The sequence below is a fragment of the Schistocerca cancellata genome, chromosome 1 (assembly GCF_023864275.1).
Source record: "Schistocerca cancellata isolate TAMUIC-IGC-003103 chromosome 1, iqSchCanc2.1, whole genome shotgun sequence".
Classification (NCBI taxonomy): domain Eukaryota; kingdom Metazoa; phylum Arthropoda; class Insecta; order Orthoptera; family Acrididae; genus Schistocerca; species Schistocerca cancellata.
In genome coordinates, this window is record NC_064626.1 from 559,784,642 (window position 1) to 559,812,579 (window position 27,938).

The 27,938-nt window shown below is 43.1% G+C and overlaps 1 protein-coding gene across 2 annotated transcripts in view; it reads right to left on the reverse strand.

The window, feature by feature from the left end:
• Positions 1 to 23,363, reverse strand: part of LOC126180933 (uncharacterized) — a 131,621-nt gene extending 108,258 nt beyond the window's left edge. For both annotated transcript variants that reach the window (XM_049924731.1, XM_049924732.1), the window contains exons 1-4: positions 23,271 to 23,363; positions 23,007 to 23,062; positions 22,745 to 22,910; positions 586 to 810 (exon numbers count right to left, since the gene is read on the reverse strand). In XM_049924731.1, coding sequence (XP_049780688.1) covers positions 586 to 810; positions 22,745 to 22,910; positions 23,007 to 23,062; positions 23,271 to 23,300 — 477 coding nt within the window. In that variant the 5' untranslated portion in view covers positions 23,301 to 23,363. The remainder of the gene's footprint in view (positions 1 to 585; positions 811 to 22,744; positions 22,911 to 23,006; positions 23,063 to 23,270) is intronic.
• Positions 23,364 to 27,938: the final 4,575 nt, after the last annotated feature.

A 27,938-nucleotide genomic window follows, 5' to 3' on the forward strand; every position in this document is an offset into this window, starting at 1 on the left:
CAAGAAAGAAACAATAAAACATGCAGACTTGGCCCACTGTAATATGCTACAATGCAGACAAAAACTATTCTGTCAACTGATAAACGATGTCCATATTAAACCTTTCCACAGAATTTCACAAATGACTAGTCGAAAAGTAAACCCTTTTAGTGAACAATAAGATTTTCGTTAACCAATCTGAAACATCCACGATCTTGTTTAATTGCTACAACAAAAATTGTCATGGTGTCCTACAGTTGCTTCATCCGCTCTGCCTCCAAATTTGGGACACTGCAATAATTTACTGTTACAGTTGAAAAGTGATTTGGTGGATAAAAATTCACAATGAATGAAATAGCTCACATTTTATAGAGTTCAAGGAATCATTTACTGGCGAGGCTTCTACTAATCACAAAAATGTTGACATTCCTCACCCAAAAGTCACTGTCTTTTTTACTTTTTTACCCACCAATATGTGTGATATTTGCAGATAGTGCACAAAAATTAATTATGTGAAAGATATAAATAAATTTCTTTTGTACATATATTTCATAATAAAAGTTGAATTACATGTGACAAGAACTGAAAATAATGGCCAACACGTACCCCAGGAGCAGACAAATTGAGCACACACGAATGTGCCGCAAAGATGCGACCATTACTGGCAGTGATGGAGACATCAGAAAAATAGCCATCCTCAAGAGCTGGTAACAGTGAGAATGGAGCATCTCCAGGTGGGTCAGGGTCAGATTCCACCACACGTTTGCACCGCAGCATGCACCAAGCATCACAAGTCAGCACCATTGTATCCTGACCATCAGGATGGTCTACCTGCAATAAAAAGTACATATACCAATTCTTCAGACCCAAAACTTCAGACGAGTACCAAGAACATTTTGGGGTAAAAATGTGAAATGAAACTAAAGAGAAGGACACTATATTCATACTCTGAAAGAAATTATGTCTAGATGGCAAAGACTGTATTAAACACTATAAATAAATTTTGAAACTCTAGCAAATATTTCTTTACATCTCTTACCAATTATAAAGGACAGTCAAATGAAAATGAGACAATGGACAAAAAGGAAGTGAACTGTCTATTATTGCAATAGAAATCACCATAACCATTAGTACATTTATTCCACTATGAGACAAGATGGTCAATGCCCTCACGGAAAAATGTTTGTGGTTGCCTAAAGAACCCCAACTGTACTCAGACATGCTCCTCGTCATCCAAAGCTTATCATTGGCTATGAATGTCTTTCTTCAGGGCTCCAAAAATATGAGAATCACACAGGGAGAGGTTGAGACTGTATGGAGGATGTGTAAAGGCTTCCCAGCAACACTCCCTGCAGCATAGTTGAAACAACATGCAAAAAAATGCCCGCACATGTGTTGCCAAGGTAGTTTCGACTATGCTGCAGAAGATTCACTAGGAAGCCCTTATATACCCTCCATACAGTCCTGATCTCTCCCCATACAGTTTTGATATTTTCGGTGCCCTAAAGAAAAGATGTTTGAGGCCGTCAACATGCTTTCAAGAGGTGTATGCCTGTGTACCATCATTGTTCCACAGACAACTGCAAACAGTATAAGGCTGGATGTGCATTCCTAGTGTATGTAAGGATAATTCATACCATTCCGTAGTTACTAATTTCACAGCAAAAGTAACAGTTACCACCGAAACAGCACACATAGCGAAGTGTGAAATTTGGTACATAACAAAATAATGACTGCCAATTAGGTTATTAACCTATCGAGACACTACCACCATTAAATCATCTTTTATGTGAAACATGACAATATCAGGTAGAAACAGTCTGTCACACACTAACAAACTGCAAAGCAGACAAAATTTGAGCTTTGACATCTTTTAACTCACAAATCTTAGAAACATTGTGCAAGCTCCAATTTGACAAGAACGGAAAACGGAATCACCCATGTCCTTTTCAGAGGAAATACCCCTGTGTGTGTCTTAAGCAAGAGAGAAAAACCACGAAACTGTTACAATGAGTGAGCAATTGTAAATTTTGCTATGATTAGTGTGGACGAGACTAGAAACATAGTAGATAACATTCCTGTATTAAAGACTATAAACAATAGATTAACATTTAGATTGTCATAAATGAGATTTTGAACCACATTGAGCTGCAAGAACACGACAATATCGCAGCCAAGTATTAACATGAAAAAGTACCTCATGATTCCACAACAGACTGATTTATGGGGAGTCTGTGCAGTGACAAGTGAAATGATACAAACCAAAACCTGTCATAGTAATACTAAATTTAACGCATTTCTAGATACACATTTCCATAGATTAAGGCTGCTTCCAATAAAAACTAGATAAAAAAGCACATCCAAATGAATAAATTATTTGGCATTCAATGGCTCACACAGTTTATTTATTTATTTATTTATTTATTTATGCATTTATTTTACCTGGCAAGATTAGGGCCTTCAGGCCCCCTCTTACACCTAACCAGGCATACTCAGATTCAACAAATTTCAGTTTCTACAGAACATTAAGGGCATATAACTTGTTATACAGTATTAATGTTAAAGAAAAAAAATAGAGATTATAAAAGTAGTACAATGATAATTATAACAATCAAAAAATAATTATAACAATCAAGAATAATAATAATAATAATAATAATAATAATATTGACTATGTATATGAAAGTAAACATATTTTTCTTTCATGAATGTCAGTCCTATTGCTAGTTGGGAATTTTCTCGTTATATTCTCGCAGCTTGTGAGTTATTCTCATCAAGCAGAGACATAAGACGATAGAATGGGGTGAAAGAGATATAGAAGAGGTAGATAGGTTAGAGGAAGAGAAATAGAATGGTAAAATTCGAAGCTATGATGGAGAGGAGAAAGAAAAAGATGAGAGGAGCACAACAATGGTGGCTATACCGTCCCTAATATGTAAGTCTTGAGTTCCCTCTTGAATGTTAAGTGGTTCTGAATAAGACGCAGATCACAGGGGAGCGCATTCCATAGTCGTATGGCTGAGATGGAAAATGACATGGAGAAAGATTTTGTGTTATGTAAAGGTACAGCCAAGATGCTAGACGTATCCGATCTGGTATTGCGGTTGTGGAATGATGATAGGTGTTTAATGTGAGAATAAGTATTGGGGGCACCAGTGGCTAAGAAATCGATGAAGTAAGCACATCGTGTGGAGATCGCGTGCCTTATGTGGGCATATCCAACCTAGCTGGGAGTATGAAGGACTGATATGATCATACAACCGTATATTGCATACGTATCTAACGCAAGCATTCATCACTAGCTCGAGGCATCTCGAATTTTCACTATTTGTGCCGTGTTGAACTACATCACAGTAGTAAAGATTAGGCAAGACTAGTGTTTGGACTAATTTTTGTTTAACATGGGTTGGAAATATTTTTCTAAATTTTTGAATTGCATGTAGGGAGGAGAGCGATTTCCGGCAAGCTGTGACTGTTTGTTCTTCCCAGTTTAGGTGTTCATCCAAGATTATTCCAAGGTCTTTTACTGTTTTTTTGTATGGTAGTTGGGTACCATTGAGGAGTATTTGAGGGACTGTTTCGCGAAAGTACCGACTGATTAACTTTGGATGAGATATAAGTATGACCTGGGATTTCTTGGGGTTTAGTTTCAGACCTAGGTTCTGTGCCCATCGAGAAACAGAGCAAAGAACTGCGTTCATACTCGCTACTGCGTCAGCAATGTTCTTGGGGCTTGCACTTATGTACAGTTGGATGTCGTCGGCATATAGATGGTAGTTGCAGGAGTGAATCACTGGAGAAATATCATTAATGTACAGTGAGAAGAGTAATGGACCAAGGACGGAGCCTTGGGGAACTCCAGAGCGCACGTTTTTCCATGATGTCTTTTCCGACCCACAAATGACTTGTTGACTTCTGTTTTTGAGGTAGCTGTCGAACCAGTGTATTGCGCTGTTTGAGAAATTCAGCTGCTTCATTTTAATTAGTAATATATCAAAGTCAACTGTATCAAAAGCCTTGCTAAAGTCAAGCAGTGTTAGGATGGTAGCTTCACGTCTGTCCATAGCATGTTTAATGTCATCAGTTACTTTGATTAATGGAGTTGCTGTACTATGGTGCTTTCGAAAGCCTGACTGATATTTGTCGTGGATGTTATGAGTTTTGAGGTAATCCGTCAGCTGTTCATGGACGATGTATTCTAGGGCTTTAGATATTGCAGGTAGTATGCTGATCGGCCTGTAGTCACCTGGCGACTTAGGGTTGTCAGTCTTGGGTATAGGTTGAATTAAACTTTGCTTCCACTCAGTAGGATATGTACTACTGACAAGAGACAGGTTGAAGATGTCTGTGATAACTGGAGTAATAGTGTTTACGACGTTCTTAATCATGTCAATGCTCACTCCATCATTTCCTACTGCCTCTGAAGAGATTCTCATAATTGCCTTGTGTACTGTGCCGGTAGTGACATGTTTTAGGAAAAACTTGTCTCTCGAGAGATTGATATTTTGGGGCTGGTAATTTGTCGCTGCGTGGCAGTTTACAGCTGTTGAGAAGAAATCGTTTAATTCTTCTGCAGACGCTTGATAAACAGCGTCAGATCTTCGCTTCCCTATACCGAAACTGCGCAGCTTTTTCCACAGTGCAGCAGGTTTTGATATGCCGCATACGACAGAGCGGGCATGTCTGATTTTGGCATTCCTCACGCTTTGCTTGGTTCTATTTCGGAGTTTCCTATAAGCTTCGTACACCTCGGGAGTTGGGTTACGCTTGAAGGCCCTATGTGCAGCATCACGTTTATTCATTAACTGGCGTAATGCAGTGGTGAGCCACGGAGCGGGAGTTCTCTTTACCTTGACAGTGCGTTGAGGAGCATGTTTATCATATAGTGCAATAATTTTGCGACATAATTCCCGAATTTTTCCGTCTAAAGTCGGTTCATTGCTTATATCATGCCAAGGGATGTCTGAGCAATCCTTTTGAAGAGCGTCATGGTTAACATTTTTTAGGTTTCTGTAGGTTACCAGGTGAGATTTTTCTTTGGTAGTATATACTGAGTAATTTAAGAATATCACGTCGTGAGCAGAGAGTCCTGGAGCGGATGTCTGATTGGCGCGAATTATTTTATCTGGTCGCTTTGTTGCTATTATATCTATGAGTGTATGGCTGTGTGGCGTGTGATGAGTTGGGTCCAGCGGTGTTAAACTCATATCATTGGAGTGGAACAGTCTCCTTAGTTTTTCTGCAGAGGGAGATTTTAACTGTAAGTCGATGTTTGTGTCGCCCATAATGATTATGTGTTCATACAGTGTCACGAGCGAGGACAGGGCAGACTGAAAGGAGGACATAGCACCGACGTTTGGAGGTTAATAGATTACTCCAATTAGCAGTTTCTGATTTGATGTATTTATTTCGAAAAACAAGAACTCTGCTTCTCCTTCGCCCTTTGCATCCGATGTGCATAGTATAGTAGGTCTCAGATCAGAGCGAACATAGGCACCCACACCACCCCCGCATCGTGTTTCACGATCTGCCCTTAGGAGAGAGTAACCAGTGATTCGGATAGCATCAGAAGAAATGTTTGGTTTCAACCAAGTTTCAGAGACGAGGATAACATGGAACAGCGATTGGCAGAACAGGTCACAGAACTCGTTGAAGTGAGCCGTTAGCGACTGGGCGTTCACGTGGGACACAAAGAGCCCGCCGCCGGAACCGGTCCATCCCATTGTGGCCGCCTGTAGGACCGAGCGCGCTCCGTCTACCTGCTGGCCGGAAGAGGGACAAAAGCTGGATTTCGCGGGGGAAGACATATTTACAGGTGTGTCCAAGGTCGTGACTGACTCAAGCGTCTGTGGGCTAAAGGTGAAAGACAAGCTGGAGGTATCGGAGAAGGGAGCGAAAAGAAAGATGGAAAGTGGCAGTAGTGGTTACGAAAAAGATAATAGTAGTAGTAGTGGTAGTGACGAGGATGAAAATAACAGATATAGAAAGGCGGTTTTAAGGCGATTCCTGTTAATGGAGAATGTTAATTCCCGTTTGACTGACAATATGAATATACATGAGCACTTATGATAGACAAATGAAGAAGCAATATTTATGTGAAACAATTGACTGATTTTAATTAGAGTACTTATGGTACTTATAGAAATAACAAAGCAATATTTACGTAAAAAATGAAAAGAAAGAATAAAAATTAACTTATATTAGACAGAGTACAATATCAGACTTTGTGTCTCGCGAGATTTCGCTCAGTCTTTCAGTTCGGACATGTTCGTCACCATCTTCCTCCCTCCTTCCATCTTGACTACGATCCTGCCATCCTGGGTCAGTTCTTGTAGGTTTCTGTGCCTGAAATGTTCCACGAACTCAGTAAACCACCTTTCAATGGCTACTATCGACAATTTTTACTCAGGTGTCTGGTTTTGAGATTTTAAACTTCATTCTGAAATATTTTGTAGATCATTTTGTCATGCAGCCAAAAATTAGACATGGAAGTGATACAACACATCATCAGTACATGACTGAATTGCTTTTAACAAATGCCAAACAAAAATGACACTGTCAATGACTACAGGAGGCCACATTCAACCTCTAGTATAGCAATGGTAAATGGGTGAACAGGCAAAAGGCAATCAAAAACATTAATATAACGCCATATCTTTTTCACATTCATTGTTTTCAATCAACTCTCTCATCAATTTTTTGACTACATCTTCTCTTGTTAACTGCCCAACAGTTCCCTTTATCACAGCATACTCTAAGATATTCCTATCATTTGCTTGAAACTTGATTTACTGTTCTCTCTTTCCAACTGAGATTTTATTTCTTTTACCTTCTTAAAGCCTACAGCAGCTTTGGGTGTTTCCCAAAGCATCTGTGTTAAATAGCTGTACTTTTTATATCTGAACAAACTTGTTTTCTACGACCCTGTGGCAAAACTTAACTTACTATAGGGAATCCTTATTCTTAAGAACACAGTCATGATATACAATTTGGACTTCCTGTCTAATCAATTTCTTTCCAACTTTGAATTTATTTCTACTCTCTATCTGATGATCTTTGATCACTTTAAATGTTAGAACGATTAAAAATCATAATACTCTGCACAAAATTTAAAACAGTCCACTCGCATTGGCAACATTAAAATTCCTACCTAGACAAAAGCTTTACATGGGTAAACCACATAAGCTTGATACGAGGGGAAAATTAGCTGTGGCTTATATCTGCTCATGCACCTACGATATCAGAAGCAGCTGCCAGCAAAACATTAATAATAGTTTCACAAGGCAAAATTTTCCCATACCTTAATTTATGGCATAGAATTGTAAAGTTGAGGTGCAGAATACTAATACTGCACAAAATTACAATAAGTATAATGCAGGGATCAGGACACTGGTTCTCATCCTGTGTGTTATCACCCCTAGAGGAGGCTTTTTCCAATTCTTGATAATGACAACAATGATTATTATTTTGGCTGTGGGGTATTCAACTTCATTAACATCAATGCCCTGATGAAAATTCAACATGCCATTCTCATGAGGGGAGTGGGGTGGGTGGCAGAGTAGTTTGTAATGCATTATAGTCCACCTTTCCTTCCCAACACTTTAGGGATGAGGACCGAAAATTCACAAAACAACAGGACCCGTGTAACACTGGTGTCAGTGTCTGTGAGCATGGTGAACAGGTCTCCAGCTAAACCAAGGGCTGCTGCGATGTCATACACAAGATATACAAAGCCAAATATGCTAAACCAAATGTGGTACACCACAAACTTCACAGAGTGGTGGACCCTCCTGCCACAAGAGGAAACCGTGTGTTAAATGCCTATGTCCCATGTGAAGCTTGATGAGCACTACTACATTCCACTGGTGAGGTGGGCATGAAGTCTGCCAGCACCTTGAGTGACCACAGTTTATTTTCTGTCACCTCCAAACATTCAATTTCCCACAGATGTGTTGTTCATCTGTCAAAAAGAAGATGACAGCATGTAAGGGAACGGCACATCAACATAAAACTCCATCCTGACATGCTTCTTTGGTTGCTTTATCACTATCGTGCTATCGTGTATGTCATTTCCTTGTTTCCCAATGTGTCCAGATAGTCAGCAAAAGATCACCACCTTGCCATGGTGTTGGGGCCACTGTAATGAGTTATGAATGATATGAATCGATTAGTGTGTGGACAGCTTGTAGCGCACTGAGCAAGGCAGAATGGACAAGAAACTTTGTACTGTGAGACCTGTATGTTCACTCCAGTATCATCATAATGCCACATAACACCACTTCATAATTTGCTCATTGATCCTAAACGTGCACTCTAAAAACCCAATCAGAGAAACAGCTGAACAACCTAGGGCATTCTCTTGCTAAGATCCATCCATATGAACAATAAAACTGTGTTAAGTTCTTAAAATGGAAGAAAACAGTTGTATAAATGTAATCTGAAGTACAAGTTTTCTTGTACTGTGTCAAGCTAAAAATCACTTTGGGCCTATGAAGACACCAAGGCTGCAATCTGTCCCTTCATCAAATGTGTATTCTGAGGTCTGGTATAACCAAATCCTCGAGACAGTCAACAGCACATATCTCGAAAGGCTTAGTCACATTGTGTCTAATTCTGAACAGCCACTCAAAGTTGGGATGGACTACTGCACTAAATGCCAATGACCAACACAGATTTTCAGGGTCTGCTGAGCCAGAAAGAGGTGCCACCAAATCTAGAGTGGTGGTTTACCAGCCTTTGCACACAGAGACTGAAGACAGTGTCTAACATCTTGAGACAAGAAATATGGGCTGATCCATAAATCACACTGCCATAAAATAACAGTGATCTGACAAATGCCCTATAAAGTTGCAGGAGGAGAAACATGTCAGCTCCCCTCATCTTTCTGCCGAGGCATTTCAAATTATTCAATGATCTGAAGCCCTTTATTTGCAGATCTTTCAGGTGCAGGAGCCAGGTTAATTTTGATTCAAATTACAGACCCAAAAAGTGCACTTTACCCTTAAGATGTGAAAAATTTTTCCCTATTGTGAGCTCTGGATGAATAAAACATCAACAAGCACAGTTAAAACTGACATACATAGTCTTCTCTTGTGAGACCCTAAAACTAATTTTATTGGCCCAAGCTTCCAGCCTCCTGATGCTCAGCTGCAGTAGCTATGTTGTCATTTTACACCTGGAGGAATAGTAGAAGATTGTAAATTTATCCACAAATAAAGAGCTACGGAATGCTGAGCAGATGCCATTGATAGGGATTGTAAACAGTGTGACACTGTGTGCAGTTCATAGGAGGACTCCACTCTCCTGAACACAGCAATCAGTCAAAGTATCACCAATGTAATATCGAAAGCGCTAGTCCTTGAGGAATGACTGGATAAAAAGGGGCAGATGTCCACTTAGTCCTCATTCATGAAGTTGGCAAAGGGTGTTATACCTCCAAGCAGGTACACTTTTGCAAGCTCAAAAAAACACACCAACCAATTTCAGAGATGGAATACTGTATTGCCATCTCCAGCAGAATTAAGTTGTCAAGGGCAGAACAGTAGCACAATGAGAGGGCACATGTGAGCTCGGAATTCCGACAAGGTGGTATTTGTGGTGGTGGTTAACTACATGCTCTAAAGTGTTACCTGTACAACTGGTACAGTCTCATTCTGGTAACTGTTAGGGTCAGTAGATCCTTGCCTGGTTTCCATGATGAAATTAATATTGCCTCTTTCCAAGTCACGGGGTACAGCCCATCAAACCAGATGTTATTGAAACAAGATAGGAGCTCCTTTGGCTCCAGAGCACAGATAACAGAGCCTGTCTTAAGGAATCTGATCCGGTCTTTGAGTAATGTCTCTGGCTATGCACAGAGATGATTCCACTTCCTACAAGGAGAATGGAAGATTGTAGACCATCTCAATATCTGAGAAGAAGGGTAGCTGCCTTATCTCCACAGTGCTCAGAACTCCTGATATGCAGGAGTTTGTCTGGATAACACATTGATGGTAAAAAACATAATCAGCTAAAACTTGAGCAATAACTTTACGCGCATCCAACGAGACCAAATTTCTCAACAAGGCCATAAGGGGATGTGAACTGCCCTTGCCTGAAATCCAGCTTATTAAGTCCCAAGAATGAGCAGTGGAAGTGGACTGATTAATGGAAGTCATAAATTCCTTACAGGAGTTCCTCTTCAATTTTTTTTATCACTCACCTAACTTGTGCTCTCACAGATCTGAAGGTACAAAGCTTTTCTGTAGTTGGACGGTGTGTGAATTTCCACAAAGCTGTACACTTGGCTCCGATTGCCAGTGACAATCATCATTCCACTAAGGGACAGGCTGTCCTCTGAGGTGGTTGCTAGATTGGGGAATAGAATCTGTGGCAGCTCGTTTGATCATACAGGTGATACAGCCGACCATCTCCTGGGCACAATCTTGTTGTTCGAAGATGGCCTGCTGAATTTGCCTCTGAACCATCCACTTTTGTGGCCTCCTGTCAACCACCCTCTGAGTCAGCAGAAAAATCCACACCGGAAAGTGGTTACTGGAATGCAAATCTGTAGAAATTTCCCACTGAACTGAGTCTGCAATAGCTGGGGAGCAAACACAAAGGTCAGTGGCTGATAATCACACTGTAGCTGTAGGAAAGTGTGTCACTTGACCAGAGTGCAACAGGCAGATATTCTCTGGATGGATGAAGTGCTCGATAATTTGACCCCCACAGCAAGTGGTAGTGAAGCCCCACTGCACATTCTGTGCAATGAAGTCACCCATAAGAAGGAATGGATGGGGGGAGAGCCCCAAAGAGTTCTGTCTGTCCATCTGCATCCAGTGGCTCATTTAGTGGGATAGTAAGCATCCCGGACGACTCATTGTGTCCAGTTTTAATTATGCCACTGAGAGAATTTCTACTCCCGTAGACCAACTCATTCGGTCCATTACCTGCAACCTGCCCACCTATATTAAAAATACCAGCCAATTCGTCCACTGACTCTCCACAGTTCCTGTTCCTTTACCACTACTGATGCAACCTCCCTTACAAATGGCTCTGAGCACTATGGGACTTAACATCTATGGTCATCAGTCCCCTAGAACTTAGAACTACTTAAACCTAACTAAACTAAGGACAGCACACAACACCCAGCCATCACGAGGCAGAGAAAATCCCTGACCCCGCCGGGAATCGAACCCGGGAACCCGTGCGTGGGAAGCGAGAACGCTACCGCACGACCACGAGATGCGGGCCCTCCCTTACATTAACATCTCTAATGCCCATGGACTTACTGCTATTTAACACTACCTTTCCCAACACCCAATGAATTACAAAGCTATAACCTTCCTAGTTGCCACAACAAACTATATCCTCACTTCCATAGAAGACATTACCTACAAACAAATCCGAGGTATAGCTACGAGCACCCGCATGGCACCCTCCTACGCCAACCTATTCATGGGTCATCTAGAGGAAACCTTCCTAAACACACAGAATTCCAAACCCGTCACCTTGTTCAGATTCAGTGACGATATCTTTGTGACCTGGATCAAGGGTGTGATCACCCTATCCACAGTCCCCCAGACTCTCAACATCATCTCCCCCACTTGCTTTACCTGGTCCAACTCAATCCAACACAACACCTTTCCGTACATTGACCTCCACCTCAAAGACAGCTAAATTAGTATGTACAACTATATCAAACCTATAAGCCATCAGCAATATCCACTTCAAGAGCTGCCACCCATTCAATACCAATAAGTCCCTTCTGTACACCTAGCCACATGAGGCTGTTGCATCTGTAGTGTCGTGTGGTCCCTCTAGAAATATTCCAAAGGTCTCACCAAGGCCCTCATAGGCCATAATTACCCTCCCAATCTAGTACAAAAATGGATCTCCCATGCCTTATCTCTCCAGTCACCTGTCATCTTCCAAAGTCCTACCATGCATCTACAGAGCAGCATTCCCCTCATATCTCAAAACCACCCAGGACTAGAGAAACTGAATCACTTTCTCGACCAGAGTTTTGACTACCTCTTGTTGTGCCCTAACATAATGAATGTTCAACTCATTACTCTTCCCCACCCCCTCTTACTCCGAACCCATCCTCATTCATCCCTACACGAGTCCTGCTCCCAACCCCTTGCCTCATGGCTCATATATCCCTGTAATAGACCTAGATTCAAGACCTGCCCCACATCCTCCCACCACCATCACCACTACAGTCTGGTCATAAGTGTCATCTATCCCACCAAAGGCAGGGTTACCTGCACAAACAGTCATGTGATCTACAACTAAGTTGCAACCACTACACTTCATTTAATGTTGGCATGACAGCCATAAGCTGTCATGTCTGCACGAATGGCCACTGATGAACTGTGGCCTCTAAACAGCTAGATCACCCTGCTGCTGAGCACTCCGTCCAATGTGAAGTTCTTCATTTCAATGACTGCTTCACTGTCTGTGACGTATGTATCCTTCCCACCAACACGAGCTTTTCTGAACTGTGGAGATGGGAACTCTTCCTTCAATATATCCTACATTTCCGTAACCCTCTTGGCTTCAACCTTCGTTAGTCATTGTCCTTACCAATCAGCCCCGTCCCGGTCCCCACTCCAACATTATACAGGCCTCTATCCCACCAATGCACCCTCAGTCCATTCACTTCTCTCCTTTTCTGCTAGCCCCCCCTCCCCCAACCTTTGTCTACCTCCCGACTGCACCTAGCTGTGCTATCGTCTCTCCACCTCATCCCTGTATGCTCCCACAGGCAGCACTTCACTATCTGCGACCCGTACCCTGCTATCCTTCCCCCCTCCCTGCCCCAGCCATCTCCTTATCCCACCACCTGGTTGCCTCTCACAACATGCACTGTTGCTTGTACCCGGCTTCAGTAGCCATAGACTGTGTGTGTGTGTGTGTGTGTGTGTGTGTGTGTGTGTGTGTGTGTGTGTGTGTGTGTGTGTGTGTGTGTTTTGGTTTTGGGGTTTGATGGGGGCTAAACATCGAGGTCATCAGTCCCCTGTTCCAAACAGACATACATGTAAAAGGCCTATACAGTAAAAGTGTAACCTCTGCACCCAGCTAAAATGAACACCGCAACAACACAAAATAGAAGACACTTAAAAGGAGCAGAGCAAATAGTTGACGAGAGTAAAACAGACTACAGTAGTTGATGCATCAGCTAAAAGGTCAACCAATCCACTACAAACGAAGAACCTCCAGCTGCAAAGCGTTGATAGAGGTACCAACACAACTTGTTACCATAAAAGACACTATATTCGTATCCACGTCACAATTAAAAGTCGCTGGAGTGGGTGTAGCCTGAGAAATCATGCACGAACGCCCACACTAGAGCGAGTGATAAAACCCAGCTGCACGGATAAAACATAAAACTGAGTCAGCTATAGAGACATCATCACCTAGAATTAAAGGAAGTGCAGCTGGTAAATTAAAGGACTGCCGCAAGGGGGCTAAAAGGGGGCAGTCCATCAGAAGATGTACCATGTCAGCCCTGCATCACAACGAATGAGATAGCTGTGGGTCAACTGCATATGTCCAATTCGGAGACAGCAGAGAATAACCGAGTCCCTACGCGTGCCCCTCAAGGATGAGTTCCATACAGCCATGGACGACTTGACCATGCGGAGCTTATTTGGCATGTTCAAGACAGACCATTCAGAGCTCCAGACATCGCAGACCAGGCAATCTAGGGCTGACCAGAGGTCTCTTTCAAGAGACCAAGCTCCAGGGGTGGCGAAGTGGTGACCTGCTTGGCCAACCGATCGACATGTTCGTTTCCTGGAATGCCGATGTGGCCCGGGGTCCACACAAACTTCGCTACACGACCACACTCGGCGAGAGCAAAAACAGCATCTTGAATACCGCGCACCAAAGGGTCCCGAGAAAAACACTGGTTAAGTGCTTGCAATACACTCAGGGAGTCACTGCATATGACAAATGACTCCCCAGGGCAGGAGGAACGATGAGCGAGTGCACGATAAAGAGCAACCAGCTCCGCAGTGAAAACACTGCTCCCACAAGGCACGGAATGCTGCTCAGCATAGTCTCTGTGGATGAAAGCAGACCCAGTGCATCCATCGACCACAGAACCATCAGTGTAGACTACATCTGCATCGCGAAATGAGGCAAGAAGAGCCAGGAATTGTTGGCGAAGACTGACAGGTGGAACGGAGGACCTGGAGTCGCAGGACAAATCAAAGCAAAGCCACATGCAAGGGAGGGACCAAGGAGGGGTAGAAGAAGAGGACCGGAAGGATGGACGAAGGGGAAAGGACTCGAGTGACTAGAGAAGGGAACAAACGCGGACTGTGATCGGGAGACCCAACCTAGGCCGCCGTCGTGGGGAGGGGAGGGCAGAAGATGGAAAAGGAGCCTGCGGTTTGGGTGGTCGGGCGAGGCATGGACTCGGGCGATGTATGACGCAAGCAACGTTGTCGGTGAAATCGTAGGGGAGGGATTCCAGCTTCTACAAGAAGGCTAGTCACTGGACTAGTGCAGAAGGCACCTGTCGTCAGTCTGACGCCACAATGGAGAATCGGGTCGAGGATCTGCAATGTTGAAGGTGCTGCTGAGTCGTACACCATGCTCCCGTAGTCGAGACGGAACTGGACTAAGGCCTTATAGAGCTGTAGGAGGGTCGTTCGTGCAGCCCCCGAAACAGTGTGGCTGAGGCAGCAAAGGATGTTGAGGTGCCACCAGCACCGTTGTTTAAGCTCGCGAAGATGAGGTGTCCAAGTGAGCTGAGCATCAAACAACATGCCAAGGAAGTGATGCGTCTCCTCAATATGAAGGAGTTCATTAGCAAGGTACAGCTCTGGATGGAGGTGGACTGTTCAGCGATGACAGAAATGCATCACTCGGGTCTTAGAGGCTGAGAACTGAAAACCGTGGTTGGATGCCTAAAAATGTGCCTTATGGATAGCTCCCTGCAGCTGCCGTTCAGCGACACTGATGCTTGGGGAACTGTAATAAAGACAAAAGTCATCGGCATATAGAGAGGAACAGACCAATGAGCCCACCGCAGCCGCAAGACCATTAATCGGCACCAAAAAGAGGGGAACACTGAGAACCAAGCCCTGCGGGACACCATTCTCCTGAATATGAGCAGAGCTAAAATAAGTGCCAACTCTAACCCAAAAGGAGCAATTGGAGAGAAAATTCCGTAGAAAAATTGTAAGTGGACCCCTTAAGCCCCATTTGTGCAGCGTAGCAAGGATATGATGGCGCCAGGCGGTATCGTACGCCTTCCGAATATCAAAGAAACCAGCAACTAGATGTTCTTGCCGGGTAAAAGCTGTACGAATAGCCGACTCTAGCGAGACTAAATTGTCGATCGCTGAGCGGCCCCGACGGAAGCCCCCCTTGTTGCAGGGCTATGAGGCCCTGAGCTTCGAGGATCCACATGAGCCGCCGACTCACCATCCGTTCCAGGAGTTTGCATATAACGTTGGTAAGGCTGATAGAGCCATAGCTATCAACTACCAGCGGATCTGCACCAGGTTTCAGCACCGGGATGGTAACTCTATCCTGCCAACGAGTTAGGAAAATGCCCTCCGTCCAGATGCGGTTAAACAGGGCGAGTAATTCACCCTGACCGTGCGCCTAGAGATGGCGAAGAAACTGGTTGTGCATTCGGTCTGGACATGGAGAGGTATAGGGGCAAGCTGTAAGGGCACTTTGGAACTCCCATTCACTAAACGGGGCGTTGTATCATTCCCAATGGTGCGTGCGAAACGACAACTGCGTACTCTCAGCCTACTCTTTTATGGCGCGGAATTCTGCGCAGTGGACTGCTGTCGCAGAAATACGACCGAAGTACTCTGCCAGATGTTCGGCGATGGCGACTGGGTCAGTACAAAGTGAACCCCGAAGAGAAAGGCAAGGGACGGAAGCATGAGGGCGAAAGCCAAAAATGCGCCGAACCCACGACCACACCTGAGATGGGGAGGTGCGAGAACCTATGGTGGCAACATATCATTCCCAACAGCCCTGTTTGCTCCGCCGGATTAACCGCCAAGCCCGGGCCTGCAGCCGTTTAAAGGCAACCAGATTCTCTAGGGAAGGATGACGCTGGTGTCGTCGTAGGGCTCGCTGGCGGTCCCGGATAGCTTCTGCAATCTCTGGTGTCCACCAAGGGAGTGACTTACGCCTTAGGGAACTTTAAGAGCAGGGGACAGTTGCCTCGGCAGCAGAAACAATGGCCATAGTGACCTCGTCCACTGCCAAATCAAAGTTACCAGGAAGCGGGGCAATGGCCATGGTAGCTGAGGTGTAGGCTGCCCAATCAGCTCCACGAAGAGACCATCGTGGCAGCTGCTCAGGGGGTTCGGATTGAAGAAGAGAAACCAGGATAGGAAAGTGGCTGCTATCACAGAGGTCGTCATGGACCATCCAACTGAGGTCTTCACCTGGGCTACTAAGAGAGAGGTCAATGACCGAGTATGTGCCATGAGTCAAGCTAAAATGTGTAGGAGCACCAGTGTTAAGGAGGCAAATGTCCTGCTGTGCCAAGAGAGCCTCAACGTTCCTACCCTAGCCCGAGGTCTGGGCCCCACCCCATAAAGGGTGGTGGGCATTAAAGTCCTCCAAAAGGAGGAATGGCAGGGGGAGCTGGGCAAACAAGGCAGCTAGGTTGGCAAGAGGGAGAACCGCATCCAGGGGAAGGTAGAGGGAACAGAGGGTAAGCTCCATTCCTGCCCGGATTTTAACAGCCACAGCCTCAAGAGCCATGTGAAGTGGCACTGGGGCACTAGGAACAGTGGCAAGAACATAAACACAGACACCGCCAGACACCCTGTCATATTCTATATGGTTCTTACAGTAACCCCGGTAGCCACAGAGGGAGGGGGTCCACCGAACAGGAAACCAGGTTTCCTGTAGTGCCAGACAAGTGGCAGGGAAGCAGCACAAAAGCTGTTTCAACTCAGCTAGGTGGTGGAAAAAACCACGGCAATTCCATTGAAGGATAATGGTATCTGAATGGGAAGACATGAAAGAACCTGGGGGGGGAGATAGGTCACACCTTATAAGTGCTCACCGCCACCGATTGCGAAGTAGCCTGATCAACTTTCATAGGAACTGCGGGTTGAGCAACATCTAGCTCCTGAACGGACGCTAGATGTTCCACATCATCTTCAGTTGCAGTGGTGAACTCCTTTTCTGTCTCTACCTACTTCTCCTTTTGCTTTTTCTTCTTTTTGGTAGAGTCCCATTTGTACTTTGGTTTATCAGGCTGGGTGGGCTTTTCCGACCCAGTCTCATGGACCGAGGAAGACCTGGAAGCCCTACGGCCCACAGATGGTGGCTGACGTCTGGAGGTGCAGTAACCATGGAAGGGAGGGCACCAAGCGATCCCTTCCGTGCGAGGTCTTATACTCCATAATCTTCCGCTCTTTTTGATAAACCGCGCAGTCTGGCGAGCAAGGTGAATGATTCTGTCCGCAGCTGACACAAACAGGGGGCAGCGAACACGGAGCATTGGGGTTGGAGGCACGTCCACAATCACGACAGGTAGGGTTTGCGACACATCTCGATGACATATGCACATACCTCCAGCACTTAAAGCAGCACATGGGAGAAGGGACATAAGGCTTAACATCACATCAATATACCATCACCTTGACCTTCTCGGGCAGTGTGTCGCCCTCGGAAGCCAAGATGAAGGCACCGGTGGCGACCCTATTATCTTTAGGTTCCCTCAAGACACGTCATACAAAGTGGACACTGTGGCGTTCCAGATTTGCACAGAGCTCGTCGCAGACTGCAACAACAGATCACGATAAAAAATAAGTCTTGAACCATATTGAGGCTCTTATGAGGCGTAATGGAGACTGCAACATCACCGAGCTTGTCAGAAGCAAGTAATGCCCGTGACTGTGCTGGGGATGCTGTCTGTATGAGGACTGCTCCAGACCTCATTTTAGACATGCCCTCAACTTCTCCAAACTTGTCCTCTAAATTTTCCACAAAAAACTGAGGCTTTGTGGTCAGAAATGAGTCCCCATCTGTTCGGCTGCAAACCAGAAATCGAGGAGAATACGTCTCACCAGGTAATTTAGACCACCGTTCCTCCCCTGGTGTGGGCAGGGAAGGGAACGATTGGGGGGCATACTTTGAAGCATTGAACATTCCTTTCTTAGAGTCTTGTGCTTGCACACTATTCATATTTCATTTCATGGTGGTCCCACGAGCAGCTAGGGAAAGGAATGTCCACCCAGATAGAGCCCCACTTGCCTGGGTAAGCCTAATACAACCGGGGGGGGGGGGGGGGGGGGGGGGGGGGGGGGGGCAGGTTCCCCAGAGGTCGCCCGCTAGCAACTGTTCTACCTCAACAGCCATGTGTCTCCTCAGCGCGCAGCACACCTCAAGATTGAAATTTTTTTTATAGAGGTTTATACCATCCTCGCGACCCAGGCAGTTAAGCCAAGATCCCCGGGCTCTGTACCGTAAAACATTCCACCGTTGCGCTTTACAGTGGTCATTGAAGCACCAGCAACTAAACGCTGAGCCCCTGAGGGTGTGTGTGTGTGTGTGTGTGTGTGTGTGTGTGTGTGTGTGTGTGTGTGCGTTGTGTCTATTTAAGATGAAGGCCTAGTTGGCTGAAAGCTCACTTCTGACAATCTTTTTGCTGTGGCTATCTGCGACTCAGCATCTCCGCGATATGGTGAGTAGCAAAACTACAACAAATTGGAGAGTAGTAAGTGTAATTACTTTACTGCGAGGTAACACACTGTCAAGAGCGAAAAAGGAAAGCAATATTTTCAAGAATAAATACGGCAGTCATAGTCATGAAAGTGTATTTTTGCGAGATAGTTTAATTATTTCATTCAAAATGTTCTGTGCACCCAATCAAAAGTGAGAACCCTCACAAATGTGCTAGGAGTTAAGACATTGGCAAAAGAAAAACTTGGGAATTTAATCTGAACACACTGTAACAACAAACAATTCAAATATTGCTTAGTACTCTTTGTGATAATACCATCCAAAGTATCTTAGTCAATAAGCAGGATGGCCACCACTTCGGAAAAAAAAAAAATAAAATAAAATAAAATCTGCTTCTTCGGGTTTCTGCTATTGTTTCTCTCTCAGTAGTAGGTTGAAAAACATTGGCATTTTCAAAGAAAATAGTTTCATCCATAACATAAGAGGCTCATTTACAACACATTATTTCTTGTGCAACTTTGCAATGAGCATTGCCAATTGCCACGGAGCAAAAAGGGTATTTCTAACCTCAACTTTTGACACTGATCTCCCTGTAGGAATAGTTAACAATAAATCACTATTGTGACGTAAAGCCAAGTGGAAGGAAAAAAAATCACTGCTGCCATAAATTTAAAAAAAAAAAAAAAACACATGCAAAGAAGTTACGTCCAACATAGTGTAGCAGGAATAAACTTTTTTTAAAAAAAATCAACCTTTCAGCAGTTGTATGACACAACTCAGTGTCCCTCCCTCCATGAGAGCATCTGAAGTGAAGATACATTCATAAGTTGATCATTAACCGGAATGTATTACAAATATACAATATACACCAAATTTAATCAAGCAGCAGAGGCAGCAAAGAAATGATGTCATTCACCCCCATCTCACAACACAGCCACAAGATTAGTTTTCTTACGAAAGTAAGGAAGCTGATAGGCTTGTGGAGGACAGGCACTAGCAAAAGTTGAGAGAAAGACCCTCTCCTTCCCTGTCTTAGCAGAGTTTCTGACACCTCCCCACTGAAATATCCTTGACCATCCCTATTCCACCTCTGCTCTCAAAAAACTTGCCCCCGCTCATATCCCTGCAATACACCTAAATACAAAATCTGTCCCTAAAATCATCATCCTACTACCTACTCCAGTCCAGTCTAAGGCACCTCCCATCCAATTAAAGGTAGGGCCACATGTGCGCAACCATGTGGTCTACCAACTTAGCCGCAACCACAATGCTACATTCTATGTGGGCATGACCACTAACAAGGTGTTTGACTGTAATAATAGCCACAGCCAAACTATGGACAAGAGACAGCGGGACCATCCAGTTGCTGAAGATACCACCACACACAATGTGCTTGCCTTCAATGGCTGCTTCAAAGCCTTCCCATCTGGATTCTTTCCATCAACACCAACTTTTCTGAACTGTGCACGTGGGAACTCTTGTTGCAACACATACTCCTTTACTGTAATCCATCTGGCCTCAATCTTCACTGGTCCCTGTCCTCCACCTATCTATCCCATAACATGCTCCCATTCCAGCCTTACATACACCTATCTCACTAGTGCAACACCTGTAGAGTCCTTCGCCTGTCTACTTCTCTCCTCTCCCCTTCCTCCCCATCCCACAACACAGCCTCCCATAGCACAGTCTCCAGATGCCATACCTAACAGCCCACTATCCTGTCCCCACCACAGCCCTGCATGCTCCCGCAGCACTAGCTTTTACCGGCCTTCACCTTCCCTGTCCGATACCATCCAACCCAGTAAATATCACTGGGCAGGGTGGCTTTTGTACTGTCTATGTCTTCTGATGAATGACATATTCCAGCATCTGATTAATATTTAGCAGTCTTTTTCATTGTTTCTGTTTGTCACTCAATATCACTTGCATGTAGTGAAGAACATCGTATCTTTCTCATAATATTGGCATTTCATCCAGTGATTTTCCATTGTTTAGAGATCCTAAAAAGAAATTTCAAACAAAGTATTGACAAACATGCAAAGGTCTAACTACAGGCACCTAGAGTTGTAATTCAACATTTCAATGCACAAGGAAAGGAGTTTTATAGAATAAAGTAAATTATGTTTTTTTTCTTCTTCAGAATGATAAAAACAAAAAAAAATAAAAAAAGTCTGTTATCAATCTTGTCAGTGTTCCATTAGGAAAGTAAGTGCTTCAAGCTATTAGCTGTAATGCTCACTGTTGTTAAACACACAAATCCTTTCTAAGAGCATCATAAGGAAAATTTTTCCTAATGCAGCGAATAAAAATAGGTAAAAATTTCTGGTTCATTCACAAAAGAGGAAACCATACAAATATTTTTCTAGTTTCAGCTGCTTTAGCTATTTCATAATGTAGTTCAAAAACTGGTAATGGGAGTAGGGAAGTTCTACTTCTATATCTATACTCAGCAAATCACCGTATGGAGTGCGCAAAGAATGACTGGCTAAATGCCTCTGTGCATGCAGAATTATTCTAATCTTATCCTCACAATTCTTGTGTGAGTGATACATAGGGGGTTGTCGTATATTCCTAGAGTAATCTTTTAAAGCCAGTTCTTGAAATTTTGTTAATAGACTTTCTTGGGATAACTTACATCTATCTTCAAGAGTCTTCCAGTTCAGTTCCTACAGTATCTCCGAGACACTCTCCCAGGAATTAAACAAATCTGTGACCATTCAAGCTGTCCTTCTCAGTATACATTCAATATCCCCCCTTAGTCCTGTCTGGTATGGGTCCCATAAACTTGAGCAATATTCTAGAACTGGTAACAATCTCCTTTGTAGACTGACTGCACTTCCCCAGTATTCCACCAATAAACTGAAGTCTACCACATGCTTTACTCACGACTGAACCTATGTGATCATTCCATTTCGTATCCCTAAAAAGTGTTACACCCAGGTACTTGTATGAGTTGGCCGATTCCAACAGTGAATCACTGATATTATGGTCATAGGATACTACATTTTTTCGTTTTGTAAACTGCAAAATTTTACATTTCTGAACATACAGAACAAGTTTCCAATCTCTGCACAAAGTTGAAATCTTATCACTAACTGAATATTTATGCAGCTTTTCCAATATTAATTCATTACAGATGACTTGATAATTTGCAAAATGCCTGATTTTAATATTAATGTTGTCTGCAAGTTCATTAATTGATCATATGAACAGCAAGAGCACCAACACACTTGCTTGGGGCACACCCGAAGTTACTTCTACATCCGATGAAGACTCTCCATCATTTCGATGAGGCTGTGTAAAGAAATTCACATTTCCTATAGGCCTACACATATTGACAGTTTTTAGCCAGATCCTCCAAATCTTTATATTTATCTTTGGATCACAAGACATGTATCCCAACAAAACTTCAGTTACCTCCTGGTTCATCTTGCAGCTTAAAAGGAGCAACTAGGTCATATCTCTATGAACATATCAAGTCTAAAAAAATTTTAAGAATTTCAGTTTCTCTTTAAATCTCAAGCAACATTTTTCTAACAAAGCCACTGGTTACAATGAACATTTCAAGCTTACAGTGTCATTAAGACTTCATGTTCTCCATTTATTTACCTCAGTCAAAATGGCTCTGAGCACTATGGGACTCAACTGCTGTGGTCATAAGTTCCCTAGAACTTAGAACTACTTAAACCTAACTAACCTAAGGACATCACACACATCCATGCCCGAGGCAGGATTCGAACCTGCGACCGTAGCGGTCGCGCCCTCAGTCAAAAGCTAATGCTTGTTTCATCTGTGTACAGCATCCAATCTAAAATCAACGAAAATAGTTACTACACAAATTTAGTCTGCACTTAACAATTCAGCACTCCTTCTGAGGACAGCGATCTTTTACCAATCTTGTTTGCACAAATTAGTAGTTTGTTACCTCTACCGACAACCGCTCGTCATATGATAAACAGGATAACGTAGTAAATACATTCCAAATAAGACCAAGAAGCTTTATTCGATAAAGGAATGGATCCTTTTTTAAGAAATACTACTGATACTCAGGTTAAGGAATTTTAAAAGCGCAAAAACTTTAAATGTTAATAAAACCCACCCGAAACTCAATGACGTGACCCGCATACGCTCCGAATCTTATCACAACGCCCATGGGAGGTGAATTGTAAACTTCATATGTTTCACAGTTAAACAGAGGTATAGCCTCAGCGTCATCCGGAACTGTCCACGTAACATCACCACTCTCATCCAGGCAAAAGCGGGTCCTAAAATGCAAACACAAATCTGGTTAAGAAAAATACTCTGCACATAAAGCATTTGTTTTGTTTTATTATTTTTTAAATACGAGATTCACTACTTACCCATCAACACCAGTGTTTTCCACCAGTCCAGTCTGGCGAGGAGTGCATGAAACAACCTGTAAAGCAGTACACGAACTCAGCTATATCCCGCACCTTTTCGTACAACACGAAGTTGTCAAACCTCTACATGTTATGTGTTGTGACAATTGCAACCAAAACATCACAACTGCTTCTCTGACGGCATCAGCCATCACACTAACCACAAAGTTCTGTCTAAACATGTCACTAACACAAAACTACACAAATGTTCCGCACTTTGCTTACCTCCCATGTCCCAAGTAGCTGGGAATCCATTGCTTACTCTCTACAAGATTGCCATATACTAGAGTGCACTACTTGTCATTTCAACACCAAAGCGGACAGTCAAAGACATTCGATAGTAAGTAACCTGTCTGCGCTTCTGCTGCTAATGAGCTAGAATCAATGATCACAGGCTTCGTGTTATCTCGTAGGCGAAGAAAAAACCTAAACTGTTCTACGTGTAAAAGGAAGGGCACCAAACTACAGTATGAAAGTTCACTGATTAAAAACTGAAACTATTAACATAAAACGCTGATCCCGAATATTTTTTAAAAGATGTTGGAAATAGCTAAACTAAAACATCAATGTTTCAACATCAGGCTCACTGATCTAATTAGGTTTAACGTGATAACAATAATCAGAAATAAAACAACTGCGCAAAAAATAAAATCAGTGAGCAATAGGAATCGAACTACAATGGGAAATGAAAGCATAGTAGCGGCTCAAAGAGGCTACGACGAGGAAACTTTTGTTCAGTCTATGGTACGTCTAAAACGTGGAAAAGTGGCGAGCTTAAAGCAGTGTCAGAATAAAATTAGTCTTTAATCTCATGTAGAGATAATTATAATTTTAGGAAGAATAATTCCTCTTTATACAGAAAAGCGCCACCACAAAACATTTGTCATGGCAAGAAGAACACTGGACCATCTCACGATTTACAAGAAGGGTAGCAGACGGGATACGCGAAACTACTGTCCACTATCGTTGACATCCATCTGTATAAGTATCTTGGATAGTATTCTGAGTTCCAACCAGGGATTTTGCAGTCCCATGCGAAAATTTCAGGTCCAGCCGCTCTTCGTATTTTCACACCTTTTTCACAATATCATTCACCCATGACGTCTTATTTTCACATATAATATTTAATCATGCATATTTCTGACTTGATACGTATTTAAAGCCCGAGATAGTCAGAGAAACAGAACTGAAATGTTTGCAGTATAATACATTTTCAATTAAAACCTCAAAATAAACTGTTTTAACCGAAATTAAGAATATACAACTAACCTATTTTCAATTTTTCTTGTTTCCTGATCCCAGATGAGCTTGTAGTATGAAGGGAGGAGCACGAGGACAGCCACAGGGAGATTAACAAGTGGGGAGTAGAGGTGTGTATTGGGTTGTTAGATACTACCACGCACAATACGAGACTGGAATAGAAGGGAGAACCGATAGAGGTACTCAAGGTACCCTCCGCCACACACCGTCAGGTGGCTTGCGGAGTATGGATGTAGATGTAGATGTAGATGTCTGGCTATAACCAGTTATGAAACTTCCTGGCAGATTAAAACTGTGTGCTGGACCGAGACTCGAACTCGGGACCTTTGCCTTTCATGGGCAAGTGCTCTACCACTGAGCTACCCAAGCACGACTCACGCCCCGTCCTCACAGCTTTACTTCTGCCAGTACCTCGTCTCCTACCTTCCAAACTTTACAGAAGCTCTCCTGCGAACCTTGCAGAACTAGCACTCCTGAAAGAAAGGATATTGCAGATTAGCCACAGCCTGGTGGATGTTTCCAGAATGAGATTTTTCACTCTGCAGCGGAGTGTGCGCTGATATGAAACTTCCTGGTAGATTAAAACTGTGTGCCGGACCGAGACTCGAACTCGGGACCTTTGCCTTTCGCGGGCAAGTGCTCTACCACTGAGCTACCCAAGTACGACTCACGCCCCGTCCTCACAGCTTTACTTCTGCCAGTACCTCGTCTCCTACCTTCCAAACTTTACAGAAGCTCTCCTGCGAACCTTGCAGAACTAGCACTCCTGAAAGAAAGCATATTGCGGAGACATGGCTTAGCCACAGCCTGAGGGATGTTTCCTGAATGAGATTTTCACTCTGCAGCGGAGTGTGCGCTGATATGAAACTTCCTGGCAGATTAAAACTGTGTGACGGACCGAGACTCGAACTCAGGACCTTTGCTTTTCGCGGGCAAGTGCTCTACCACTGAGCTACCCAAGCACGACTCACGCCCCGTCCTCACAGCTTTACTTCTGCCAGTACCTCGTCTCCTACCTTCAAAACTTTACAGAAGCTCTCCTGCGAACCTTGCAGTACTAGCACTCCTGAAAGAAAGGATATTGCGGAGACATGGCTTAGCCTATAACCAGTTATGTCCCGTTTTTTACGGTCGTGTCCAGCTAAATATGTGAGAGTCTGGCCAATCCGAGGTTTTTTAGGCTTTTTAATTATAAACTGCAGAAAGCACAAGTAGTTATGCTGCACAACAGAGACCTGTACCAAACTAATGATGCAAGTACATGGAAAAGTATGAAGCAGATTAAGGAGATATTCTGTAAGAACATAAAAATATATGTGTTAAGATGTCTGAGCACTTGGTGATATTATAATTGCCGGATTATAAAGCTGTTTACTGATTTTGCTTTTTTAGTTTAAGCATGTTTAAGGTCAGTATTGCAACAAACAGAGACTGTATTTCATTATTAATAAACGAGTGAAAATATCTAACTGTTTCTACTTCTAATTAAAATCGGTAGTCTGACTTTTCGGAACAAATGTCCAACTAAATATAGCGCCGAGTTCGATTTATCTATTTTTATGACCTGGCTTTCATAGGTGAGTAGAGTTCTCGCAGTACTTTCAACGTTCACATTTTGTGTTGCATACTGATAGCTTGTGGACATGTAAATGATGTGCAGGATAGACTATTTTCGTGAAAGTGCGTATATATCTCCACATGCAGTACATATTCATAGCACACCACAAAGTAAAAGAAACAAATGCACACCTGTTCACTGCGCACTGAAACGCCTCACTGCAGGGCAGGGCAGTGGTAGATCGCTTACGTTGCCAAAGTTGTTCAAGGAACAAGAAACAGTAAACAGGCTATAGTATGTGAAATGGCACTTCCAATATTTCTGTGACAGAAACTGCGCTTGTATCTTAGATTCAGCGTTGTATGGTCATCATCTGGTTAAAATAAAACGAAACAACATCGTTACGATTTGGCTGCTGGCAGCAAGGAAATTTACAACGTAACCGTGAGGACAGAGTGACAGTTCTGGAGACAATAACTACGGCAAGAGACCTGGAACGACATGCACATTTGAGTACTGCATTGTCGGTGATAACATAGCCGCTTCTCCTGTATGACGTGGAAGGTTGTAGAACTAAGTGACTTTCCGATAAATGCTTTATTTATTGAAAAAGTCTATAATTCCTCAGTGCCTGTTTAATTTGTCTGTAGGATGTAAAGCAAAAATGACGGTCGTCGTATATCGAAAGGGTATTATTTATAACTTTTTGAAAGAACTTTAATTTATTGTAGCGAAAAATAACAGTTAAAGTCTAAATAAAGTTTAGGACGCAAACACTGTGAAATACGACGAAACTGGATATACAATTCGTGCAGTGCAGATTAGTTGCTTCAGTTCCAAAGTAAGGACTTATATTTCTTTTCCATAAGACCTTAATGTTAGTATCTGTTGATTAGTGATTCAACACAGAGAAAGAAAAGGGAATGAAAGAAAACTTGTTACAAGCAAACCAGAAAAAATTAATTAGAGAAGAGTGGCAAGAACAAGAATAATGTCACATCTAAAGGAGAGGGAGTTGTGTGAGAAGGATGCCATTCAACTTTCCCTGTGTAAATGCCACATAAACACGAAGTCTGAAATCAAAAGACTATATTTTACTAACTCTCTGCTTATTTATAACAAAGAATTTTTCTCACAGATATTGGTATAGTTGTTTACATTTCCTGCATAGGAACTGTTAGTCTATAATGTGCTGACACTTATCTTTATTTTTTCTCCATAAAGTTTTCCATTTATGTACGAGGTTTTCAAGCTAGTGTAGCTATATTTCAAGAGTTGTGAAGGTACATGGTAGAAAATGAGTTGGCAAAACTGCCTCAAGCAAGCGTTGCTATTTTGAAAGATGCACCCAAGGTGACCAGTGTTTCATTTCTTGTCTATTTCACAATACTATAGATATTTTCCAGATTATATGAATGATTTGTATTTCCAACTTCTTTTCACAATCCTTCATTTATGCAAAACACAATTCATTGTCAAGTTAAATCTGTCCTTTTGGAACCATATTAAAATTCAAGAATCTGCTGCCCCCCTGAAAAGCAGCCATACTGGTCGGTGGCTCAGTTCGCCTGACTCCCCCCCCCCCCCCCCCCCGCTTCTGGCCCTCCTCTACATCTGGCCCTGGCTCAAATGAATCACTGGCAACACGAAACTAAACACGTACTTTTCTCACATGACATCTTAAGAACTATGGATCAAGGCCGTCCTGTGGATGTAGTATTTCTAGGCTTTCAAAAAGTATTTAACTCACAGGCACATCAATGCTTATTAATGTAAGTAGGAACTAATCACAGCTGACTTTATACAAGCTGGAGTCTTGGCAAGAGCCAAAGCTGTGAAGAAAGCCTACAACTGAGGCAGTGTTGCATTCAGTGAAATACGAATTTTGACTTCAGTTGTTGTAATATGAGCAACGTCTGGTAAAATGTCTCTCCTAGGCAACCACAGACTACTGATTTGCCTGTAAAGCCGGGTTCTCTTCCTCATAGAGCATATTCGGAGCTCAAACATATTGAGGTATCTTGAACAGAATGCCCTCATCAATGTCAACCAGCACAGATTCCAAAAACAACGGT